This window comes from Epinephelus lanceolatus, chromosome 15, assembly GCF_041903045.1.
Source record: "Epinephelus lanceolatus isolate andai-2023 chromosome 15, ASM4190304v1, whole genome shotgun sequence".
Lineage (NCBI taxonomy): Eukaryota > Metazoa > Chordata > Actinopteri > Perciformes > Serranidae > Epinephelus > Epinephelus lanceolatus.
In genome coordinates, this window is record NC_135748.1 from 6,231,207 (window position 1) to 6,255,465 (window position 24,259).

At 40.7% G+C, this 24,259-nt stretch overlaps 1 protein-coding gene across 1 annotated transcript in view; it reads right to left on the reverse strand.

Moving 5' to 3' along the window:
• The window catches only part of syne3 (spectrin repeat containing, nuclear envelope family member 3), a 72,528-nt gene that overhangs the window by 6,198 nt on the left and 42,071 nt on the right, over positions 1–24,259 (reverse strand). The window contains exons 10-17 of the mRNA XM_033642581.2: positions 22,679–22,822; positions 21,889–22,023; positions 17,114–17,275; positions 14,397–14,569; positions 10,367–11,039; positions 7,587–7,730; positions 7,130–7,318; positions 5,905–5,955 (exon numbers count right to left, since the gene is read on the reverse strand). Of these exons, the coding sequence (XP_033498472.1) occupies positions 5,905–5,955; positions 7,130–7,318; positions 7,587–7,730; positions 10,367–11,039; positions 14,397–14,569; positions 17,114–17,275; positions 21,889–22,023; positions 22,679–22,822 (1,671 nt within the window). The remainder of the gene's footprint in view (positions 1–5,904; positions 5,956–7,129; positions 7,319–7,586; positions 7,731–10,366; positions 11,040–14,396; positions 14,570–17,113; positions 17,276–21,888; positions 22,024–22,678; positions 22,823–24,259) is intronic.

Consider the following 24,259-nt stretch of genomic DNA (forward strand, 5'->3'; position numbering starts at 1 on the left):
ATTACGCCAATCAGCCAAAACATTAAAACCACTTGTGAGTGAAGTGACCATCTTGTTGTAATACAATGTTCTGTTGAGAACCCCCCCCCCCTCCATTGCAACAGCACTCACCGACAGTAGGGCCTCCCCTCAGCAGGACAACGCGCCATGCCACACACAAAAAAGTGCTGTGGAATGGCCCGAGGAACGTGACAAAGAGCTCAAGTCATCGACCTGGCTTCCAAATTCCTCAGATCCCGATCTGATCCAGCATCAGTAAGATGTGCTGGTACCCCACTCCACAACTCACAGGGCTCAAAGGATCTGCCTGCAATGCTGCAGTACCACAGGACACCCCCCAGAGGTCCTGTGTTCATTCCACAAGGTCAAAGCCAAATCCAATCCAACAGGGCCCCACTGTGGATTAGGGGTACCTCTGGGGTATCAGCAAGTCCTATTAATCCAAGGTTTCCCAGCAGTACTTTGCATTGTGACAAGATGATTAATATTATTTACTTCACCTGTCCATGATTTTAATGTTTTGGCAGATCTTGCGAGCGTAACGTTAGCTTTCTGGCTCAGAGTTCATCTAAAGCGTTGCTGACCGGACTAGAAATATCTGCTGTTGCCAAGTTGTATCTAAGGTTTGTCCTATTTATTGGAGTAGAGAAAAAAATCTCCATTGCACAAAGACCTTGTGGGATAATAATGACTGATCCATGTGTTTGTCAAACACTCAAGTGTTGCCAAGGAAACAGAATTATTTTGATTGCAACACATAAAAATATAATATTTCTTTTTTTTCTTTGGCGAGCTGAAATCACAATTATTTTTTTGAGCACAGTATTATCAGAACTGATAGAGCTGATGGCACATTTACAAACATAAGTTACAAGTAACAGTATAGTTGTAAGAAGACAACTCACCGAGCACTGTCTCTGTAAAATATCAACAGGACTTCCGGAATAATGGATACCCAAAAATAACTCCTCCCACTTCACCAGTGCATTAATGAGTACCTTGTGAGTACTCCTTCCAACAACTTGACCATATTTAGTTTCACTGTCATGCTGACATTAAGAGTTAAACCCCTACAAAAGAAGCAGGGGGTCAGCAAGCAGAAATCTCTTTAATTCAGTTTCACAGTTTTAAAAAGGCACACTTCTTTCTGTGCTGAATTTTCACTCACAGTTGAATATAGCTGCATGTGCATCTGTCTTTAGTATTACTGCAAACAGTCTTTAATTAAGCTTAAAGGAGCTTGCAGACAACTTATTAGTATGTCAAGCAGGCTTCCATGATGACATTCATCATTTGATGGAGCTCCAGATCTTAATGAGCATCATTCTTTAACATCAAACCCTTCGGAGTCATTTTATTGAGGACTGTGGCTCAGAGCTGGAGGAAAATGGTAGCTACAGTAAAGAAGCATGAACACAAATGAAATCCATCTGAAACTGTGGTCAAACACTTCAGATGGACAGAAACACAGAGGGAGGTTTGCAGAGTGTGTTGGACTGTGTGTTTAAAGGTTAATGATTGACTGAAGAGGAAGTGAAACTAGCTGAACACACCTCCATTTGACAAACAGCCACAGGACAAAGGTATGTTTGTGTGTTTTGCAGAGTCAGCACACACTACTTGAACTCACTGTGAATGAGTGAATACAAATGGCAGAAAGCTATAGTGTCTAACCATAACTTAAGATACTGATCATTAACCCAGCAGTATTAAGGGTGTCATCTCAATATTTCCTGCAGCATTTCACAGTAAAAGCTTCGCACTACTGTTTACATTGTGCATTTTGTTCATAAACAAAATAAATATATCATAAATTTCTCATGTGAACTGCACCTGTGAGTTGTGATAAACAAATCTCAGGTTCATGTGAGCAGTGACACCAATGGTTGCTGATCTACTCAAGATGACCTTAGAGTACAAAAGTTTTTGTTAGTATAATGTCTCACTAGTGTGCTAGTCAAACTAGTCAAAGCATTAGCAAAGCGTTGAGACTCAAATGGTGACAGCGGGGAAAGTCCAGCTCAGTCCAGCCAGCGGTGTCATTTATTAAGTATGTATTATTAACTGGTACCATACTGTTTTCCATCATAAAAGCTTGATGAAAAGGGATTTTACTCAGCTGTCTTTGTTTTATTTATTGTTTTTTAATCACTATAGCAGAGTGTCTCTGGCAGTGTTGGTCAGTTTAACAGTTTGGTCTCGGCTGATATATCTTGATGAATACTGGATGGATTGCCAAGAAATTTAGTTCAGACATTTATGCTCTCCTCAAGATGAATTTTTTTTTTAATCAATTTTGCTGAACCCCTGACTTTTTATCTGGCGCCATCAAAAGGTCAACATTTCACTCTTAATCCTTGGACTCAAGCACCCACTTAGCCCTTACCCTTCTGTTTTGTGTGTTCACATCTAGGGGCAGGGTGTCTTGATTCTTGTTGGGATTGGGGCGGGAGGCAAAGTGTCAAGGACAGGTGGCCCTCCAGACTGAAATTTTTCAGTCACCCTCCAAACAGGGCGTTATGTGAAAACATTGGCAAGATGGCTACACAAGCAACAAGAGAAACCCACAAATGTATTTTCTTTGTTAATTAAGATTTTAACATTACTGTTCAGTTCAGTTTGGTATGCATTTTTTCCACTTCCACCGTGAAAAGTAATGGATAACTTAATTCACTGGGCCGACTGCCGTCAACTTTTAAGGTGTAATGTTTACTTGTAATGTTACTCAACGCATGAGTTGACGACATGAATCCATCAACATCCATCAATATGACAACTTTGACCATTCCATTAGTGTTTATTGTCTTTCTTGGATGACACAGACTTTTAGTAAAGAGTGGATCTTCAAGCATTTAAAAATATGTATTAATTTAAACAAGATTATGTGAACTGCATATATTCTAATCCTCTCTTGGAGAAAAAAGTGTTGTGGAGCATCATTCCTGTGGGCTACAGCAACACCAAGATGAGATCCATGAGAGCTGGACGGAGCAGTGAGTGACAACAACCCCGCCCACATTAAATAGTATAGTTTGTGGTAGAAACGCTTAACGGACCTAGGGTCTAGGTATCATGTTTGAAGGGTTACTGTTAGTTTCAAAGGTACAATACTGAAAGTGTGTGGTGGAAACAGGGCTTTACTGTACCTCCAGAGCACCACCAGTTGACTGGTAATGAAGCAGTGTTCTTTTTATTTAAAGATTTGTTTGATGAACTGATCATAATAAGTCATTAGTAGCATTTGTGTCTGCCAATGATACACAGTAATATCTTTCCTTTGACACCAACAATACCAGTCAATTAAACAACCTCCACATGCGCACTGCAGATATCAACAATTGGATGGCGTCAAACTAAGAAAAATCTGAAATTGTTGCCACAGCTCCAAACTCATCACAAAATTATATTTCTTCCCATCTTGGTCCCCTCTCATCTGACATTACTAACTCTTGCAGAAATCTCAATATTATCTTGGACTCTATCCTCAACTTTGACCAGCAATGCCAATATCAAAAACAGTAAATTCTGCATTAATTTCATCCTGGTTAGATTACTGTAATGCACTCTTCTCATGTCTCACACATCAAAATAATTAAACTCAATAAACTTAAGCTGATTTAAACCGCACCAGCCAGACTCACAACTAGGTCAAAAAGCGGGAAAGAAATCACACTGGTTTTAGAATCACCTCATTGACTGCCTGTCTAAAGTGGACTTCAAAATTATAAGGATAACTTTTAAGGCTTGTAGCGGGTTAGCTCCAGCTTATATATAGCCAACCTTCTGACCTCCCATGAGCCTGAATGCAACCTGCGATCATCTGGTAGGTCATTCCTGGTCATTCCATAATTAAACCTTAAAACTAAAGGTCATCGGGCCTTCTCTGTTCTGGCCCCTCAGTTGTAGAATGACCTGTCAGAAGAGATCAGGAATGCTAACTCATTATTTTAGTTGTTTTTAAGTTTGTTTTATTATCTGTTGTATTTATTGCATTATTTTATTAACTGACTTTATTGTCTTTTTAATTGTACGTAAAGCACTTTGTAACTTGTTTTGAAAAGCTCTTTTTAAATAAAGGCATTGTTATTATCATCATTATTAGTAGCAGTATGATCAGTATTGTGATCTGGGAGTAACCAGAATGAGAAAACTGGCTATGTGTGCTAGAAAAGGACAAGTGAACACCAGCGAAAACAGTAATAGGTCCGATAAACTTGCCCACTTCTGACTACAAACCTAGTAGAGGGTTTGACAGCTCAGGGACATGAAGCCCAACAGTAGCAAAGCAGACACGATGCATACTGTTGAGCTGACATGCAAACAAAGACGCCTGTCATCCCACAATGAATAAACATGTCTTGATATAAAAGACTCACAGAATCATAAGGGAGTTTTTCCAGGACATCAGTTCATCTGGTAAAGTTATAAGTAGCTGCTAAATGGTGGGTGTGTTTGCTTCATGGCACTAAGAAAAGAAATGCAGTGACTCAACAAACCATCTAGTCAATAAAACAATCAGCCCATCCTCCGCTGAAGATAAAGGCTGATAAAACCCAGCAGCAGCAGAGCCATCAGCCTGTGGAGAGCTTGTGAGAACATACAGGAATGTTTGAGCTTGGCATCTGAGGGGTCAATACGGTGGCCACAGGGGGACGGCATGCTTTAATCTGTTCACTGGCCACTGCTTACTGAATGAATGGTGGGTTGGGGGGTTGGTTTGATACGCTTCACTTCCAGTCCTGGGTGGTCAGGTCAGTTGTTTGGCTCTCTACAGCCCAAAGACCTCTGGGAAAATTTCAGGATGTAAAATGAATGCCAAGAGAACACTTGGTTCAGATTCTTAAAACACAACCAAACGTTGTGAATTTTCCCCTCACTAATTCTCCACTACACAGAAGAACACGCATCATGTTTATAGTTGCTTTGGGCTGAATACATGAACCGGGTGTTTGGGGTAAACCGTGAAAGGCAGCACAGCTTCAAGACAAAGCAAAGAGCTCCATCTGCAGAATCTCAACCTCTAATACACCAAACATGTTAAATCTCAGGGAGTAAAGCAAAACAAAAAACATCAATATGCACTTAGCACAACAGGTTACGTGGAGAAGTAAAATACTCTAGAGCAGTGAGGCTCAGTAAGAAAGATCCCCTACATTTGCAAATTAACACTGTTACTTGACACTGTTAGCCGAGGAAGCTGCATTAAGAGAAAAAGTAGCAGTAGTATCAGGGGTGTGACAGTTCACAAAAATCCATGGTTCGGTTTGTTTTGGAGAGGTGAGGACCCTTGTGGATAATTCAGCTTCTGGTGAAAACCTCCTGACCGTTTGGATCTGGTTTGTAACATGAAACTGCTTTATTCAGTGTTTTTGGCACTTTCAATCACCTGGTCTGTTTGTTTTGAAGAGGAGGAGACCTCTGTGAATAATCTAGCTCCTGAAAAAACCTGAATAATAAACACAGAAGGAATTCTAGCCGGTGAAGTTTTGGCTGGTTGCAATCTGCAATACACTGCTAGGTGCCACGAAATCCCACTATATATTACACACTTCACCTTTAACACATTACCTCATGCAGGAAATGTTCCTGAACATTCCAGTGATAGACTGCATGTATAAAAGGGGCCTACACATCATTGTAAACTGCATATCTTTGGCTTTTAGACTGTCAGTTGGACATAAGACATTTGAAGACGTAATCATGGGCTCTGGGAAGTTATGAAGGGCATTTTCTCTATTTTCTGACAAAAAATGATTTACCAATTTAAAAAACAAATAAATCTATAATGAATATAATGGTGAAATGCAGCCCTATCTGATACTCACGTGGACTCTATCATGGCATAATGCTGCTGTGCAGTTATGTTGACTAATATTTATGAAATCCTAAATAGTTTGGAGTTACCTTTTGCACCTTTGCTGTGATGGCCGGCTCCTCTTGTTTGACTTGGAGTTTCTGCAGAGATATTAAATATTTGAATCAATTGACAATGTTGACAGTGTTCAAAACCTTAGCAACAGTTACATATACTAACCTTGTGGACTGGATCATCATACTAAATTCAAACCACACTGGAGCATTCTTACTGACAACTGACTCATGCTGGACCACACTGTTAAACTGACAGGTGACATGCTGCTCAGCCCAGTGTGCTCTCAAAAATCACATGAGATTGTGAATACATTTGTTTTCATTGTTCCACATCTGGAGGATAGGATTAGCAATTAGTGCAATTAATATCCAGTATACAGTAATTCTACTGAGCAGCAGCAACCTTACAGATTTATTACAGGTAATCTTAACTGTCACTGTGTAGTGATCTAAATGATGTTACACTACCACCTTGTGGTGAGAAAACAACAGTGCACTTAAAGGGCGGAATCCCACAAAAGCACATCACAGTGAGGTCATGAGTTAATACAGGATCCTGGCATACAATAGCAATTATACTACAATGACATCTGTGCTCCAGATTTAAGATTTTATTTTGTATCAGTGAATGAATGAATGCATAATTACCCACTAGTCTATAGTTAATAAAGGCAAATGTAATCAAATGCACAAATTGTAAAGAACTTGTTTTACATTTATAAAAAAACATCATATAATCACAATGTCAGCACGGTGGCAGCTTGACTAAGTGGGAGATGTGGCACTATTTGTCTGTAAACCCCAGGGAGTTTGGGACTAAGTATAAAGAAAGTACAGGGAACTTAAGCCGTGTTTCCAGCAAGCAGTCCGGTTCAGTTCAGTTCAGTATGTATTTTTTCCATTTCCATGATGAAAAGCTGTGTATAGAGCCAACGGCACTGTTCCTTACCATCCCCATTTTTGGTCAACCCTCTATTGGGGTACCTAGCACACAGATCTGGTACTAAAAGGTGGCGTTAGAAACACCACAGTCTGTTGATTGGTCAATAGAGGACAGTCATTTTTCCTTAGGGCTGAGTTGAGGCAATACATCAGCACAACTGAAAATTCCCTTTGATACCTTTGACCATTCCATTAGTTTTTATTGTCTTTCTTGGATGACTTAGACTTTTAGTAATGAGTGGATCTTCAAGCATTAAAAAATATATATTAATTTCGACCACATAATGTGAATTGCAGTATTCAGCTCTCGTCTCACCTTGGCGCTGGCCCTGACCCTGACGTCTCCCACATCCTTCAGTTTGGACTTGTAGAGCATCCAGCGGTAGCGAAGTTCCTCCAAATCCACATCTTCTGCTGGTCCAGAACCAGCCTCACTGCCCTGACTCTCCTGGAGCAGCAACAGCTGGAACTGCTCCTGACCCCAGGTCAGTCTTGCCCTTAGAGCCTGCAGCAGGACACACCACAGAGGATAAGGTATATTGTCTGAATGCAAAGCAGCAGAAAGTGCAACAGAACGTAAACTTTCAGTGTAAAAGTCCGTTCAGCTCCATGGTAAATTACTCACAGGTCTGCATCATGAGGCTAAACTGTACATTAGTTTACTGAAAGTTCATATTTGGAATATTGACAGATCACATCAGGATAACTTTTTTCCCAAGCATAAAATAACAATAACATGCTGCTGTATCTTCTAAATTCTTAAGAATTAAAACCTGAAGCGTGTCCTGTCGGATCTTGAGTTGTTTGGCGCTGAGTGATGCTCCCTTCATGCTGAGGATCCCTGAGAGGAGTTCATTCTCTTTGGACAGCCAGGCCTCAAACTCCCTCCTCCTGGATCTGGACTGTCCCGTGCCCCCCTACAAAACCCCAAAACAGTCATTTTGTACCCTTTTTCAGTTAGAGGTAGGGATGCCTGACTCATCTACGGGCTGTTAAAAAATCCATCAGTGAATTTGGTCAAAGCACTAATCTGTCAGCAGTTTTCTGTGCTTCTTTGTTTTTCCATTAGCATTTCATATCAACAACAATTGTTCTGCCAGACAAGTGCAAAATGGTAACAAAGGTAATGATAGTCATTCAGAGCTTACCAATATTCTACATCTAAAACTGGAAAGATGACAGAATAATCATCTCAACAGCTGCATCTATCATTGTTTCTTTTTCACTCATTCTACCCTCATTAACACTGGGGAAGAGGTGAGCTATACCTCACTACTAATCTTTCCACTCTCTTTTCATTGATTGACACCTTTGCAACTGCTTATAGGCAAATAGCTAACCAGCCAATCACTTGGCAGCAACTCAATGCATTTAAGCATGTAGACATGGCCAAGACGACCTGCTGAAGTTCAAACCGAGCATCATAATGGAGAAGAAAGGTGATTCAAGTGACTTTAAACTTGGCATGGTTGTTGGTGTCAGACCCGCAGGTTTGAGTATTTCAGAAACTGCTGATCTACTGGCACTTTGAGCCCCTTAGTACCAACTGAGCATTGTTTAAATGCCACAGCCTACCTGAGTATTGTTGCTGACCATGTAAGTCCCTTAACAACCACAGTGTACCCATCTTCTGATGGCTACTTCCAGCAGGATAACACGCCATGTCACAAAGCTCAAATCATCTAGAACTGAGTTCTGAGAGTTCTGCCCACTTGACATGCTGCTGTGTTGTGCTATGGCCTATTGCCCAGGGCGCCATTTAGGCTAGAACCACCACTGCAGCAAACAGACAGTATTGCCTCATCCCAGGTCCATATTTTTCTTTTTTCTCGCTGTAGAACTGCACAGAGTAACAATGCCTTTCCTTTTTCTGCACAGTGTTAGCTATACAGAAAGGTATCGGTGATTCAGCCTTGACAGGCAGCCAGGACTTTTATGTAACATTAAATTTACTTTTTATCCCCATTGTCAGTTTTATGTGACTGTCTGTTGTATTGTTCCCATATCTGACATAGGAAAGAAAATCCTTCCTGTTGAATTATCAGTACAAATAATGAACAACTGTGCTGGAAAATTCTGACTTTAGGAGAGAAGCTGACAAGGCTGAGAGCAAGGATGTAATAACTCATTATATACTTTCTGCAGCTTCGATCAGTTCACTGGATCAGTTTGGGATTTATTCAGTAACTCAGTTATGATGAGGTGTATTGCAACAGCCTGTAATACCCGGGGGGATTTAAGTATTCCATACTGCAGTAAAAGGGTAGTTCGAATATTTGAAGTGGGACTGTATGAGGTACTTGTCCATAGTCAATTAGTCATCATTCTCTTCACAGCAGACTCCATTAAGAAAAACATTGACTTAGCATCGCTACACAGGAGTTTTTCTTATTGTGTGACTTTGGCATTTTAAAGGGTTTGCCCGGAGTCACACAATAACTCAAACTACCTAACTGAGGCAGCAGTAGACCAGCAGTTCTTGTGTTTAGTAAACCAAAATTACTGTTTTTGTCAGTGGAGTCTGGTGGCTGTGACAAGAGCATAGGTGGGGAACTGAAGCTGTTGACAGTTTCCCAGTCGAACATGGTCAGTTTGACAAAAAGGTAAATACTCTCAATATAGCATACACTTCAATTGTTACTGATATTTTTACGTGCAGTTTCTTTAGGCTATCTGCTGCCCACATCTCCAGTAATACATACACCCCTTTTCTACCAAAACTAGTGTGTGTACATGGGTCTTTTAAACACAGGTAAACCCACTAAAAATAAGTCACAGACTCCATTACCATGGCCAGTAGACCAGAGCTGTGTACACAGCTCTGCAGCAGATGAGTATGCTTTTCTGTGTGTGTGTGTGTGTGTGTGTGTGTGTGTGTGTTTTTCCTGGTGTGTCTTGTTCAACATCACAGACAGGTCAGAAAACGGGTTAGTAAGCAGTAAAAAGCAACATGGAGGCCAGTCAACACGTTACAGTGGTTATTTCACTTTATATATCTCATACTTATTCAGTCTCTTTTTCAGACTCAGTTCAGACTAATTTGGATTGATGTTCGAGCAGTGCTTGGTCTGAGATGGACGATATTTTGTGATGGCACGTCATTGCATCTTGCTGGTAAAGGGGGTAAAATTAGCATGTTCACCCGGGTGTTGCATTTCCATCAATGCCGACCAGAGCCCGGGCTAATAAATACCCACGACTACAGCAGAATCATTTGACCCAGGCAACCTTTCCCACTACATTAAAATGCCAGATGTTTTCTTTGTGCAGTTGAACTATAGTCGAACTCCTGCTGCTTCTCTAAACCAGGGGTGTGCCAACAGATGTCTATTGTATATGATACACTGAATATGGTTGAGTACTGCATACAACACCACCTCAAAAAATCCAAACAACCAGTATCCTTTTAAAAAAGAAAAGCCATAACTCTTTAGTATTGTGAAATGATTCAGAAATACCTGAACCTCAGCCCCTGTCCATATCTGCTCTCTACAAAGTTAACCAAAGGGCAGAAGCATGAACAAGTCTTATGGTAAAAACTGCACAACCATACCAATGTTTGTTGCGTCGGTGTTGTTGATGGTTGTTTGGAAGCTTCCCTTCTGAACAGCGTGAACGCTCCTCCTCCTGGGCTCAGGCCTTCTCCTGCCTCCACACTGCCTTCACCAGAACTTGTTCTGCGCCCCTCACCATAGCTGACCTTTGTGGTCAGTGCTGCACCCCCTCTGTCTCCGGCCAAAATGCTGCTGCCACCCACTGCGGATGTCTCACTGTTGGGGCTTCCATCAGCAGTGGTGTCTTTGGTACCTTTCTGTTGTGCTCTGCCGAAAAAGCTCCATGCAGAAGAATCTACTGTTTCTCCTTTAAAGGAGCGTCCACTGTCCTCGCCTGTCCTTGATGGGCTGAGATGTTTATTATCCTGTCCAGACAGAATGAGGTGACCTTCACCATGGCCTTGGATCCACCCACCCTGCCCCATCATCACCCCCTCTCCTGCCTCTGCCTCCAGGCTTCCTCCTCTTCGTGGCCCAGAGCTAGTCACAGCTCCATACATCTCAGCTGACTTGTCTTGTTGTTGGCCTCTCTGGCTCCTGGAGACTCGTGCCCTGACCTGACTGTCTCCCTCCCCCACACTGAGCTTTGTTGTCAGGGATGTGCTGTCTGCAGACGGGCCTTCAACTCTCCATAAGTCAGGCTCAGTCTGCTCTGTGGAGCTGTTCAGCAGCCTGGGAGAGAAAGAATGGCAGAGGTTAAGTGTTTCCATAACTCACAAGTTCATCACCTCTTTGTCCAAGGCACCACAACCACAAGAAGAGACTGCTCAACAACAGAAAAGCAATGCTCCTCTACTTTCTCTTGCCTCAATGCAGTTTTTTTAAAATCTGAAATAAAACTTTAAGCAGCAATAAGCTTAATATTGAAGAAGCTCATATTGCTTTTTGTTTGTTTATATGCACACATTTATATTCTGTCCGATACCCATTTGTGTTAACACTCCAGTCGCTGAGCTTGAATGTTAATTCTTGACCTTAGAGCAGTTTTTACAAGAACTTGACAAAAAAAAATCTATAATTGAAATGGGAGTGAAAGCTTCGTGAACACAGAGTAAATGGACATTGTGGTAACATTTTCTTTTGTCACATTCAGTGGTATGAAACCACACTTGGTTTCTTGGTAGCTACTTGTAATAGCAACATTTTTCCAATAGATACAGTCTGTATTTATGCAAACAGTCAAAGATCATCACATCCTTATACAACTAGGGGAAAGACAAAGCATTCAATACTATGCTGAAGAGTTGCTGTGTGGCTTACTGCACGTCAAATAAACTTAAAAATCCAGAGTCAAAGAATATTTTTCCACCTTGACCCTCTTTACTCATGTTCTTGTGTCTAAATGATGAATAGGAACAACGCATTTTGAAACTGGTCCCATATAGGCAGTAATGTAAACACTCAGGACATGTCAGTACCATCAGTGTATGTCCACTAAAGGTGCTTGTTGTTGCCACTGACAGGCTCAGATTGTTAATATAAGTGTCTGACAGAATTACTGGACTGAATTCAGGACTGGATTGTGGATCCTTTTAGAGACAGACCTTTCCGTTAAAGAGTGAGATCCTTTTTGTTTAACCAGAAACAGCCCTGAAATTGCCAGCATCACACACAACAGACTCCACTTGAATAAACAGTCATTTTATACTTGCAGAACACACTTCATTCAAAGTTGACAAATGCAAAATAAAATTCACAAAAACCATTATAGTTCATCTTTCCTCTCATTTAACAGTCACCAACTCTGGTTTGGTTGAAATAAAGCTTTATTATTTATTTAAATGGAGTGTGGTGGGTTTAACAATAGTAATTGTGGAGATGTTCCTAGTCAAACAAAAAGGATCTAAAATGTTATCCATACAGTGTTGGATTGTTTAGCCACTGATAAAAAAAGTTGTAACCCTCCACATAGGTTGAGGTTGTCAATCCCTGTGTGATAACATTATAGCACACTGTCAACATGTAAGGTAATGGTGCTGAATAACATTAGCTGCTGTGCTCGCTCAAAACATGCATGGAATTCACTAAAACATGTCCGTCTATTACATCATATTCATAATGGCTGTAGGGTACTGATATTATGTTAAGTTTAAGTAATCATAGTTAATGCAATAGTGTCTCTTTGTGAGTCTAAAAATCATGCTGCATTAACAGGGGAGGGAAAGGACCTTTTTCTCCTCTCCAACTCCGCTCTCACCACACCCTCTAACTATGACCAGACACCAACTGTATCTAGCCCTGTTTCCACCAAGCAGTTCGGTACGGTTCAGTTCAGTGCACATTTTTTCTGTTTTCACTGTGAAAACTTGTGGTTGGTACCAATGGAACTGTTCCTTACTGTCCCCATTTTTGCTGGGGTACCTAGCACACAGATCTGGTACTAAAAGGTGGAGCTAGAAACACTGCAGTCCGTTGATTGGTCAGTAGCAGACGGTCACTCTTGCTCTGGGCTTCTGGCTGTTTTTGAGGCTTATGTAACCACAGTTTTACTTAAGCTAGTAAACTCTAACTACAAAATGAAAGGATGTTTTGCTGTCTCTCACAGCAGCTGGAGACTGAGAAAAAAATAACTTAATTCACTGGGCCAATGGCTGGCAACTTTTAAGGTGGAATGTAGGGGTGGCCCATATCATCTTGTTCACGATAATACCACCATATCTTTCGATAGCATATGAAAAATTCATATCGTGATATTAGCAATATCTCCACTTGTTGACATGTGACGTCATACTGTTACCTACGGCAACAACAAGCATGGCTGAAAGGTATGTTATTACTGACTCCGCAGTGGCTCCAAAACAGGAGCAGCTTCAGTAGTGTGGAATAAACTGTGGAGTTGTTGTCCTGAATGTTTTATGAACGGCAGACTTCTCACTCTTTTAGTGACTTACTGCAAGTTACACTCCCTGCAAAGGAAACTCATTAAGCAGCTAAGTGTCTCTCCTGTAGGCTACAGCAACACTAAACTCCTGCACTTGCCTGAGAAGGACTAAATGTACAAACCTGCTATTTTTAAATATTCCATGGAGAGAGACTCTCACTGCAGCCTGTTCTATTTTGTTCTGAAAATGTCAGCGTGCAAATCTGTTCTGTGGATGATAATCGAGGTGCAGACTTCCTCTGTGTCACCACATTTAAGAGTACCGTCTGTGGTGTAAATGCTCATCAGATCTCGGGTCTAGGTACCATGTCTGAAGGGTTACTTTTGATTCCAAAGGTTCTATACCAAAAGTGTTTGGTGGAACACAACAGTGACTACTGAACAAACGTTAAATATTGATGAGTATTAATATTAAACATATCACTGGTAACAATTCAAAAATGTGTCTGTAATATATAAACAATAGCTTGGGAATTCTACATCCCTTACCATGTGTCATTTTGCTTCTTCTAATGTCTTATATTATATGTTTTTTAAACTCCACATTCATCACCCTCTTGTGTCTTGTCCCAGTGCTCTATCAGTCCAAATAACAACAACAGATATCAATTAAGGATGAATATAAAAAGTCATGTAGAAAATGTTGAATGACTACAATAACTCCAAAGTTGTCTTAATTAAATGCTGTGTGATCTTAGCTAGCTTGTTAATGCTGAGCTGAGGCCGAGTGCACTGGAGAGCAGCATGCAGTCACTGGAGCTGAGACAACACTGACTGCTGGATGATTGGTAAGCCCCTCCAGATTTGTCAGGCTGTCTGCTTGTGAAACAGCAATGTCTTGATGTAACATGTACAAAAGATGTAACATGTGGGTGAATAGGATTTATACATATTTAAAGGATAGAGCCGGGCTGACTAACAGTAAGTAATGAAATTAGTCATAAATTGCATCCATCACTGGCAGACACTGATGGAGGACTGAAACAGTGATGGCTGCTGCTGAGCTGCTTCCACTGTGCAGTGGGTGGAGACAAGAAGTCAGAGTGACTAGTGAGTAGTTTTGTGATATTCTTGTTTACCATCAGCACATACTGAGGAAAACAAACTAAAAAAAAAACACAACACTCATTATCCATCTGTTGAGGTACCTGTGCAGGTTGAGACTCATATTGTACAGAGCCAACCATGATTCTCGTAGGCGCTTAATGTCTCGTAGAATGTGGACCTGTCCCTCCTCTGAAGTCCTCTCCAAAACCCCCTGACCCTGGACCTCCATCTGCTGCAGCTGGAGCTCCTTTTCTGGAAACTCTCCCAGTGCTCTCTGTGGACAAGGACAACACAACACTTTAATAAACATGGTGTTCCGTAAGAGGAGATCGAGAGCTATAGAGGCTTCACAGTCACACTGGTTTTATCATGCAGCAGTGAACTTTATTTTATCACCGCCATACTGTCACAATTGTGCAAGGTGCAGATAAAAATCAAGGCCGAACGTGAAGATGGATGGAGCGAGGGGGCTGAAGTAGTTCAAGGGGATAAATCACATACTTTTGTTGACATGCTATCAGTAAACTACACATTCATATTTAATACAGGCAAAGCTGTGTGATGTGGACCAGGGAAACAGTCACAGGATGTTGAATTCAGCTTTGCAAGACTCACTCTCTCACTGCTGGATAAGGCAAGTTCCGAATTTTTCTTTCGAATTCCAACACATCATTTCCTGTCTGTGGTAAGGCACACATATTCCTCTGTACAGGCTGTTTAATGTGGGCAAACACACTGAACCAACAGTGTTATTTGCTTGGAATGGATTCATCCTCTCTGTACACCCCTGGTGTCTGTTTTAGGCTGATAAGATGGCTGTTAGTTTATTCCTAAAAAGGAACTTTGAGGACACTTTTCTGCACACTGCTGCATGTATTTCACATCCATTGTGTAGGTTCAAAGAGCAGAGCTCCTGAACAGTACCACAGTCACATTTAACAATGCTGTGAGTTAATGAAATGCAGAGGTGAAGAATATCAACCCATGCTGGTGATGAAATTGGCAGGTAGGTCAGTGTAATAATGAACACTAATTATGAAGAGTCTCTTGGTATTCCCAATAAAGTCCATCTCTTGAGGTTGCCGTCAGCTGCCATCAGTTCTTTTACAGAGCTGGCTGACAGAACAATACATGTCAGTGATATGAAATCAAAAGCAGAGAGAAAGTGATGATATCATCCATGACTAACCCTGGATTCCTGCTCTACAAGTGTGTGTATACATTTCTCAAGGCTCTTCATTATGTGATCATATAATGCACCTCTCTGTCATGATGGAATTACATTTAAACAACGTTTGGATGACTTATAGTCAGGGTCTGAAATTAACACCCACCGAGCCCCGAATGCAGGTAGGTTTTCTATTTGGTTAGGAAATCTCAGGAGGCTATCTGCTATGGCTGGGTGATGTGGAGAAAAAGAAATACCACAATATTTTTTTACCAAATACCTCGATATCAATATTGCATTCATTTGTAGAGTTGTCTATTGGTGCTTTAATAAAATGTTTATAAAATGAGCTATTTGACAAATGATCATAAGTAATGTGGATCAGTGTTAATTTGGTTGACGAAAACTATGACGAAAATTGAGATGATGACAAGCTAAAAGTACATCTTGATAATAAAAACAAAGACAAAATCTATGTTTCATTTTCGTTGATTAGACGGGACGAAAACATTCGTGGTGGACTATCGGACACTGAAAGCCAAGCAAGGCTGTGCTTGCAGTTATCTTCAAATGCCACTTGAGTAACAGGCTGTTAAACTCCAGTAAACTGTGCCAGGATGTTTTGCTAGGCAGCAAAAACACTCACACCGGAGCAGCAGTAGTCATTGTTGCAAGTTGTGACGAGTAATTCAGCAGTAAAGAATCAGCCATGTCTGGCTGACTGTGGATGATGGAGCTGCTGAATAGATTTGTGGAGTTTGTTAGCTGCAGCGGTGGCTGTTAGCAGTTAGCGCCGCTTGTTAGCCGCTGAACTGCAGCGGAGTGAGCAACCACCGGCTGCCGGACTTCACATCTGTTGATCCCTACAGGACTCCACTCAAATCTGGACTGTCTCTGGAAGGTTTATGGTTTAATGCTGTTTGACAGGCAGGTAGGAGGCTCAGTTATCTGTGAGTGGAGCTGTGCTGTAAGTAAACAGTCTGAATTCTGCACAGTTTTCTCTGACAGAGATGAAAGTTTAATTTTAATCAGACTGTGAGATGACATGAGCTTAAACCTCCAGACCAAAATCTTGCTTCATTCTCTGAGTGGATAATGAAGTCACACTCTCTCTGCCTGTGTTGTAATCTGAGTCGTTTGTTGTGGTAGACCAGACAGCTGTGCAAGCATGTAAGTGCATGCGCATCCTGTGCATTCCACTGGCTAGCTAACTGCCAAGGTTTTGTACTGCTCTTATACAGCGATTACCACTGAAAATGACATCCCGACCTATGACGTCATGGCACCCACCCTCAGGTTCCCCCCAGGTTAACACCGTTATCTCTGTCAGCATTATTGTTGTTCTATTCACTCTGTTAGTACCATTAGCTGCAACCTCCATGTTGAGAGCCATGTGCAGACAATCTCTTACTAAGAGATACGCACTCATTATTGTGTAGAGTTCCTTCAAGAAGTGGCAACTGTCCTATTTCCACTGATGTGTTAAAGGTAACAGTTTCTCTGCCAAACTATAATGTTAAACTAAACCCTGGGATCGGGACTGACTAAGGTCCCCGACAATGTGTTGTGATCACAGAGGTGCAAGAAAACACACACACACACACACACACACACACACACACACACACACACACACACACACACACACACCTCAGCTTCTTGCTGGCGGCCCTCTATGCTCCACTCTCCTGAGGGGCCGTGGAAGGACTCTAGCTTCTGCTTCATGATCATTAGCCACTTCTCAATGTTGAGCAGACTGTCGTGGAAGCTCTCGTGGTCTGCGATGCTGTCCTCACTCTCTTGCACCTTCACCTGCAAACAAAAGACAACGATCAGCTTGACAGTCAGTGGCACGGAAAACATCTGAAAGTCCATGCACTGAGCTGCCAAGATCTACAATAGCTGTTATTATGCAAACAGTGACTTAACATTCCGATACTGTAACAGATGCTGCGCTGCCAGTTTTGTGGAGTACTCCATCACTGTTGACAAAAAAATGAAAATTTTCAGTCTCATTATGGTCCAGTGATGGGCAGTTGGTGCCATGTCTTTTCGCATGGAGCCAGAAAATCATGCTGGCAGTATGCTGCAGATTAAATCAGGCTTGGTGAGTTTTCACAGGCAAAGTGGAGAGTTTGTGACCAGAAAGTGCCACATTTGGCTTTGTTTACCACAGTGTCCACAGATAGGCCAGACGGGCTTGTTGAAATTTCCACACAGGCTTCTGTAATCATGCAGCAAAGGGCCACAGGCTGGATTCGAACCCAGGCCACTGCGGCAACAGCCTTGTACATGGGGCACCTGCTCTATCCACTAAGCCGCGGACGCCCCAGAACTTCTCTTTTTAAAACCTGAGAACACACCAAAGCCAAATGCTGTGTACGTTTTGAGCCAAATTTTGAATATTCAGCACATAAAAAGGTGAATCAGTGGACATATCATTAATTACATTTATGCAACTACATTCAGAATGACAACAGAGCCCCAGTAACTCTGTTACAATACAGCATTAGGTTGGTGCTTCCAGCTAAAGATGTCATTTGTGTTTTATCTTTTTTTTTTTTAAATTAATGAATTTGTGCAGATTTTTTGTTATCACATCTCTGTCTCTTCAATTACAGCCTGGGCAAACTGGTAACAAATAAGCTGGATGATTGCAAAGAAAATAAAAATATATTAAACAAAAAATGCAGCAATTGTATTTCATTGCGCACTTCAAAGTCCTTTTCCAGTGGCATGTGTAAATGTCTGATGATAGTTAAAGTTTATACTGCAAGCTGTCCATATTTATTATAGAGCTGTGAGAAAATGGCTCCTGCTTTCAAGTCTTTGAAGGGGAACATTTTAGAGTCTGCTTCCATGTGTTTAGGGAGCACTACTGTGCATGTGAAAACCAGAATTAACCACCTTGCTATTGTAAAACTCCATCAACCAGTCAAGTTGCAGTAAGTGTCACAAATTCAGTATCTGACCAAATGTCTCTCCTTCTGTTACTGAGACATGATGTTGAATATTGGCCAGGAAAGTGTTTTTGCAGAACATTATGATGTCACAGTGAAGCTGACATTTGACCTTTTGGATAGAAAATGTTATTATATCATTGCGACCTATTACACATTTGTATGAAGTTAAGTCATAACTAGCATATGAATTCTTGAGTTAGGGCCAAAAACATGTTTTGTAAGGTCACAGTGACATTCGACCACCAAAATTTTATCACTTCATCCTTCAGTCCGGGTGGATGTTTTTGCCAGATGTAATTATAGAAAACAAGTGCTGCACACTCTGGCTCCATATGCATTTCTTTTATTCTGATGTTTCCACCTTTGGGCCTTCTTCAAGATCAACAATCATACTAATCTGCTATACAGGCCAAACCTTTGTATACAGACCTATTCAGAAAACCCACTGCTAGAAATACTTTACCAAGAGCAGACTCTGATCATCCTTTACCATTAAAAATAGTCTTCCTTTTAGTCAGTTTTGCAGATTAAAACATATTTGCAAGAAAACTCATGACTTTGATAGGAATATGAGGGTAATGAAAAACAATTTTCAACAAAGGGGATACAAGAAATCTGTTCTAAATGACGCTGCTACTAAAATAAAAGATAGATTTGGGTTGGATTTCTTAATATATAAACCTACAGTGAAATCAATGTATTGTTTACAGTATTCTTAAGTACAGAACAAATAAAGGGAATAATAACAAAACACTGGCACATACTCATATTTGCCTTCTCCCCAGTCAGTACCAGCTTAAGGTATTTTAGTATCTATCTACCACCTCTGCAGTTGCTGCAGTCAATGTAATTATAGCTACTGTTGTAATAGTTTCAAACATTCCCACACAGGTAAAGAGATCCCTATAAAAAGGAATGATCTCATGTTCCACTAAATCTGTTATTTAGTTGATTACTTGCCCTTGTGGTGAGTCATATGTTGGAAAGACCAGTAGAGCATTGAAAACTCACATTGCTGAACAAATAAGTACTATTAGATGTAAAAACATGAATTATCCAGCAGCAGTTGAACTTTGTTTCCTCTCTAAGATATGGTAGGATTGAGAAGGTAACCCTCCCCCCCAAGTGGAGGTACTTTGTATGTATTACTTTTCAGGAGAGAACCCTATTGGAGCCACCCTCTGCAAACCCTGTCACCCCGTGGACTGAACATAGACTATGATTTCAACTGTTTTCTATGATGTACATCTATTTATTGGATATATAGTTTAAGTTGTTCGTGATGTTCATTTAGAGCTGATGTCTTACCTTTTGCTGTTTATTTCTTAGTAATCTGCTTAATACTTCTGTATGTTAACATTTTGCATATGCTGATCTAAAAAAATATATGTTGACATGAAATGTGGTGGAATATGTAGTGGCTGTTGTCATGTGTTTTGATGACATGTGACTGGCTGCAGCTCAGTTTGGTTTAACGGTTTTGATTTGTTGAGGACCTCTACATTGTTTTTTCCTCAACCTAATGGTGTAGCATGATCATCTAATCATTATCAGCTGTGTGACAAAGGTGTGACCCATATAAAAGATCAGTGTACCTGTGTCTCAGTATGATGTTGATCTTGAAGAAGGCCCAGAGGCTGAAACGTCATCATCAAAATAAAAGAAAGGCATCGGGAGCCAGAGTGTGCGACATTCGTTTTCTATAAACATGTCTACTACCAGTGATCAGCACCTCATTATAAAGCTTGGTGTGCATTATTTTTAGATTTTAAAAATTGTGCCAGATGCAACGAAATTCCCTCCAGGTGCTCCATCCGTCGGACGGACAAACTGAAAACATAATCCCTCTGGCCATAGCTGTTGCCGACTCAGAGGCATTAAAAGTAGAATAAACCCTTAAGTGTCTCCAGAGGGAGCTGTGTGAAGTCTGATAAATGTCCTCAAGTGATTTTACATGAGTCAGCGTCTGCTGAAGACTATAAGTTTAAGAGTATATAAATGTGGAAGTGTAGAGTTAGAGAGAGGTGAACTTACAGACATCTGTAGCATGCTGCAGGCTAGAGGCACCAGAATACATTAGCTGCTACTAGCATGACACGCCTGAATCTTAGACAGTCAGAGGTTGAGTTGCATTGTGGGTTACATAGGCACCAGGTTTTGACAACAAAGACAAATGTGTGGAACAAAAAAAGACAAATTTTCTGCATCTCTTGATCCTTTCATAAAATATTGTCTATTGTGACCACATTGTGTCCAAAAAAAATAAAATCAGTGGTTTTAAAGCAGTATTAATTCTTTTTTGTTTGGCCTCATACAGTGACCTGCTGCTGCTGGTAACAACATTTATGAGAGTGCTGAGACTGAGCCAAAACTGTAAAGCTGCAGGCTGTAGCTAAAGCTAAGCTAAAGACAGTATACAGCTTAGGAGAGTTGAAAGGAATTGAGTTGTTATCATTTTTGTGTTGTCACATCACAGTGAGTGACCACTTAGCCCTATTACACACAGTCATTTCATCCATTGTTAAAGGAATACTTCACCCCCCAAATTACCATTAATTTATCAATTACTTGCCCTGTGTTACAATACATTTGTGATGAAACCTTTGTTTTTCTCTCATGCCTCCACAGTGAGTGGAAAATGCAGAAACTGAGAAAATTCTTGATGAATCTAAGTCATAGTCGTAACTGTGTTTAACAACAGCAAGACTACATCAAAACATCTGTTTACAATCTCTCACACAACTCATGCAGTATAATACAAGCCTCATTTATCCAGTCATATGCTCACTACTTTAAAAACAGACATCTGTTTTCATTGTGGAACTAAACCAAAAGCGACCCAGGACCTGCTAGTCTACTGCTGCCTCAATCAGGTAGTTTGTTTGTATCCTTGGATGACTTCTGTGTTTTAAATGGTAGTTTGGTTTAACCAAAGTCACACAGTAACACGCATGAGCTAACTGATTGAGGGAGCAGTAAACCAGCAGCTCACGTGTTCAGTGAGGTAAAATTACTGTTTTTGTCAATGCATTCTGGCTTCGAAAAAGTGTAGATAAGTTTCACTTTCAGTTCAGTTCAGTTAAAGGGGCTGTCTGTCTGAAAGGTACTGAGCATATGACTGGATAAATAAGACTTGGATTGTACTGCACAAGTTGTGTGAGAATTTGTAAACAGTTGTTTGCACATTTTACCATAGCTTTGCTGTTGTTAAACGTGGTCACCTATGACTTCAATTCATCACAATTTTTTCTGTTTTTAGACTCTGTGTTCACTGTGGAGGATGCAAGAGAAACAAAGTTTCCTTCACAAATTCAATGTAACACATGGTGAGTAACTGATACACAAATGATCATTCAGGAGGTGAAGTATTCCTTTAATATAAAAAGATGAACTGGTGCAGCTTTAACAGCGGATGAAAATGATTCAGAACTTTATCCATTTTAAGACACTCTCCTGTCTTACCCTAGCTGCCTTGTACAGATGTTTCCAATCAGCATAGAGCCTCTCAAACTGAGTCCTGTTGCTCTGACTGGATGAGACCAGAGTCTCCAGCGCTGTGATATGGGCTTCACAGTCTTCCAGGTCTTTCTGGATCACCTGAAGACAGACAGGACACAGTGTGACAGTGTGACATGAGAAATAACTCAACAATACACTGTGGATCTGCTGTGAACGCTCACTTCAGGCGATACATTATTAGCATTATTTAAAAAATATCTAATCAATACATACTACGTAGTTCAATATCCAGTATGATATAGCAACACAATTTTTATAATGAATAAATCACTTTGATAACACTAAAAGCAAACAGTGTTCCCAGTGATTACCGAACCTAAGTTTCAAGGCTCTGAGGTTTGATTCTCATTGTCAGCTAAAATGAACTGAAACCACTGACTGGCTGAAGGTAGCAGAACACATAACAACACTACAGCATGCTTTCACCCATGGCTGTTATGTACAGTCAAACAGTCAAAGCATTATTTATGTTGTTCTTAATGGATCCAACTTTAAACATCATTCCATTAAACACCAGTGTCTTTTTACTGAATAAGATAAAGCAGACAATGCAAAAACAGAGTCACTGTCTGATCTTTGCACTGTGGTTATCTACTCTAACAGAGGAGTTGCATTTGATCACTTGATCCAAATTCATCTGCTTAATCTGCTGGAGGCTATGATATGACAGTGTTCCAGCAGACATGTTGGCAGACTGTGGCTTGGCTCTGGTCTAGTCTGGGATTAAACTCACCCTGAACTGGTCTGACTGGCTTTTCTTAGCCAGGATGTCAGGCTGCAGGCTGTCAGCTGCCACCAGTTGGTCCCGGAGACCGGCCAGCTTGGAGCGAATCAACTCATAGGCGTCACCGAAGTCCTTGGTTCTTGAGATTAAGCCCTGAGAGCGGGAAGAATGAATCATTACCTGTGTCGTTACACAGCTGGTCATATTTGGACTGTATAGTGAAGCCAGAGTGTGTACTCTTTGTTAATAGTAGTATAATGAAACGAGGCCTGCACATGATCTAAGGCCTTCTAAATATACTGCTTTGTAACATCTTTCAAACAGTATTTTCAATGCATATTTTAAATTGAATGTGATAACTTTGATTTACAGGTGTAATTGCGCGCAGGATATAATTACTGAGTGTGTGTTTCATCTCCCTCCAGTGGAAATGACATAGACAAAAGGAATGCGTGAAAAACTAAAGGGGGTGTGGTGTTATTTTTAGACTGTACCTGCAACTGATCTCATGGCCTAAACTCTGTTGCCACGCATTTACGTTCACATGTATCATTCACCTCAGGAGAAATAGTGACTTCACACTGTGTGGTGAGAGGTGGCTGTTTAAAAACTGATTGTTAATCACATTCAGGTTAATATTTCTGATTCGGGAATCAGACTTAGTGATATTTAACACTATATATCATCTAAGATGGTCACTCTGTCTGATCAGACAATCATAGATTTGTAAATTCTTGCTGTGACTTGTCTGAGATATATGACAAATAACACACTGGCAAGTTCTTATAGTAGGCAACAGAAGGCAAAAAACACAACATCATCATCTTTTTGTAAGGACGTCCCATGGCTGTCCTACACGGGAGTTGACAATCCTGAGAGTAATATGGTTAACTTTGGTCGTTAGTTCAAAACAATGGTCGAAGAGTTAACTTTGAGACACATGCACCTTAGTCCTGTTTAAGGGGGGACTGATTTCATGGATGCCTCACATTTTCACCGTGGCAGCACAGAAGATCTATACAATCAACTACATTAGTGTCAAGTATATCTGACCAAATGTCTCTCCTTCTTGAGTTGAGTAATAGTCAGAAAAGTGTTTCTGCAGTACACTATGATGTCACAGTGCAGCTGACCCTTGACCTTTTGGATATAAACTGCCATTACTTCATCATTTTATCTTATTAGACATTTGTGTTAAATGTTGTCATAGCTTAGGAATTCTTGAGTTATGGCCAAAAACATTTGTGAGGCCAGGGTGACCTTGACCTTTAACCACCAAAATCCAATCAGTGCATTGTTGAGTCCAAGTGACATTTGTGCCAAATTTGAAAAATTTCCCTCAAGGTGTTCATGAGATATTGTGTTCACAAGAATGAGGCAGACAAGGTCACAGTGACCTTGACCTTTGACCACTTACATCTAATCAGTTCATAATGAGTCCAAGTGGATGTTTGTGCCAAACTTGAAGGAATTCCCTGAAGGCATTCTTGAGATATCGCATTTACGACAATGTGACGAATGGATGGCATAGCTGTAAACACTGTGCCTCCGGTCGTGGCTATCACCGGCACACAGGCATAAAAAGTTGTA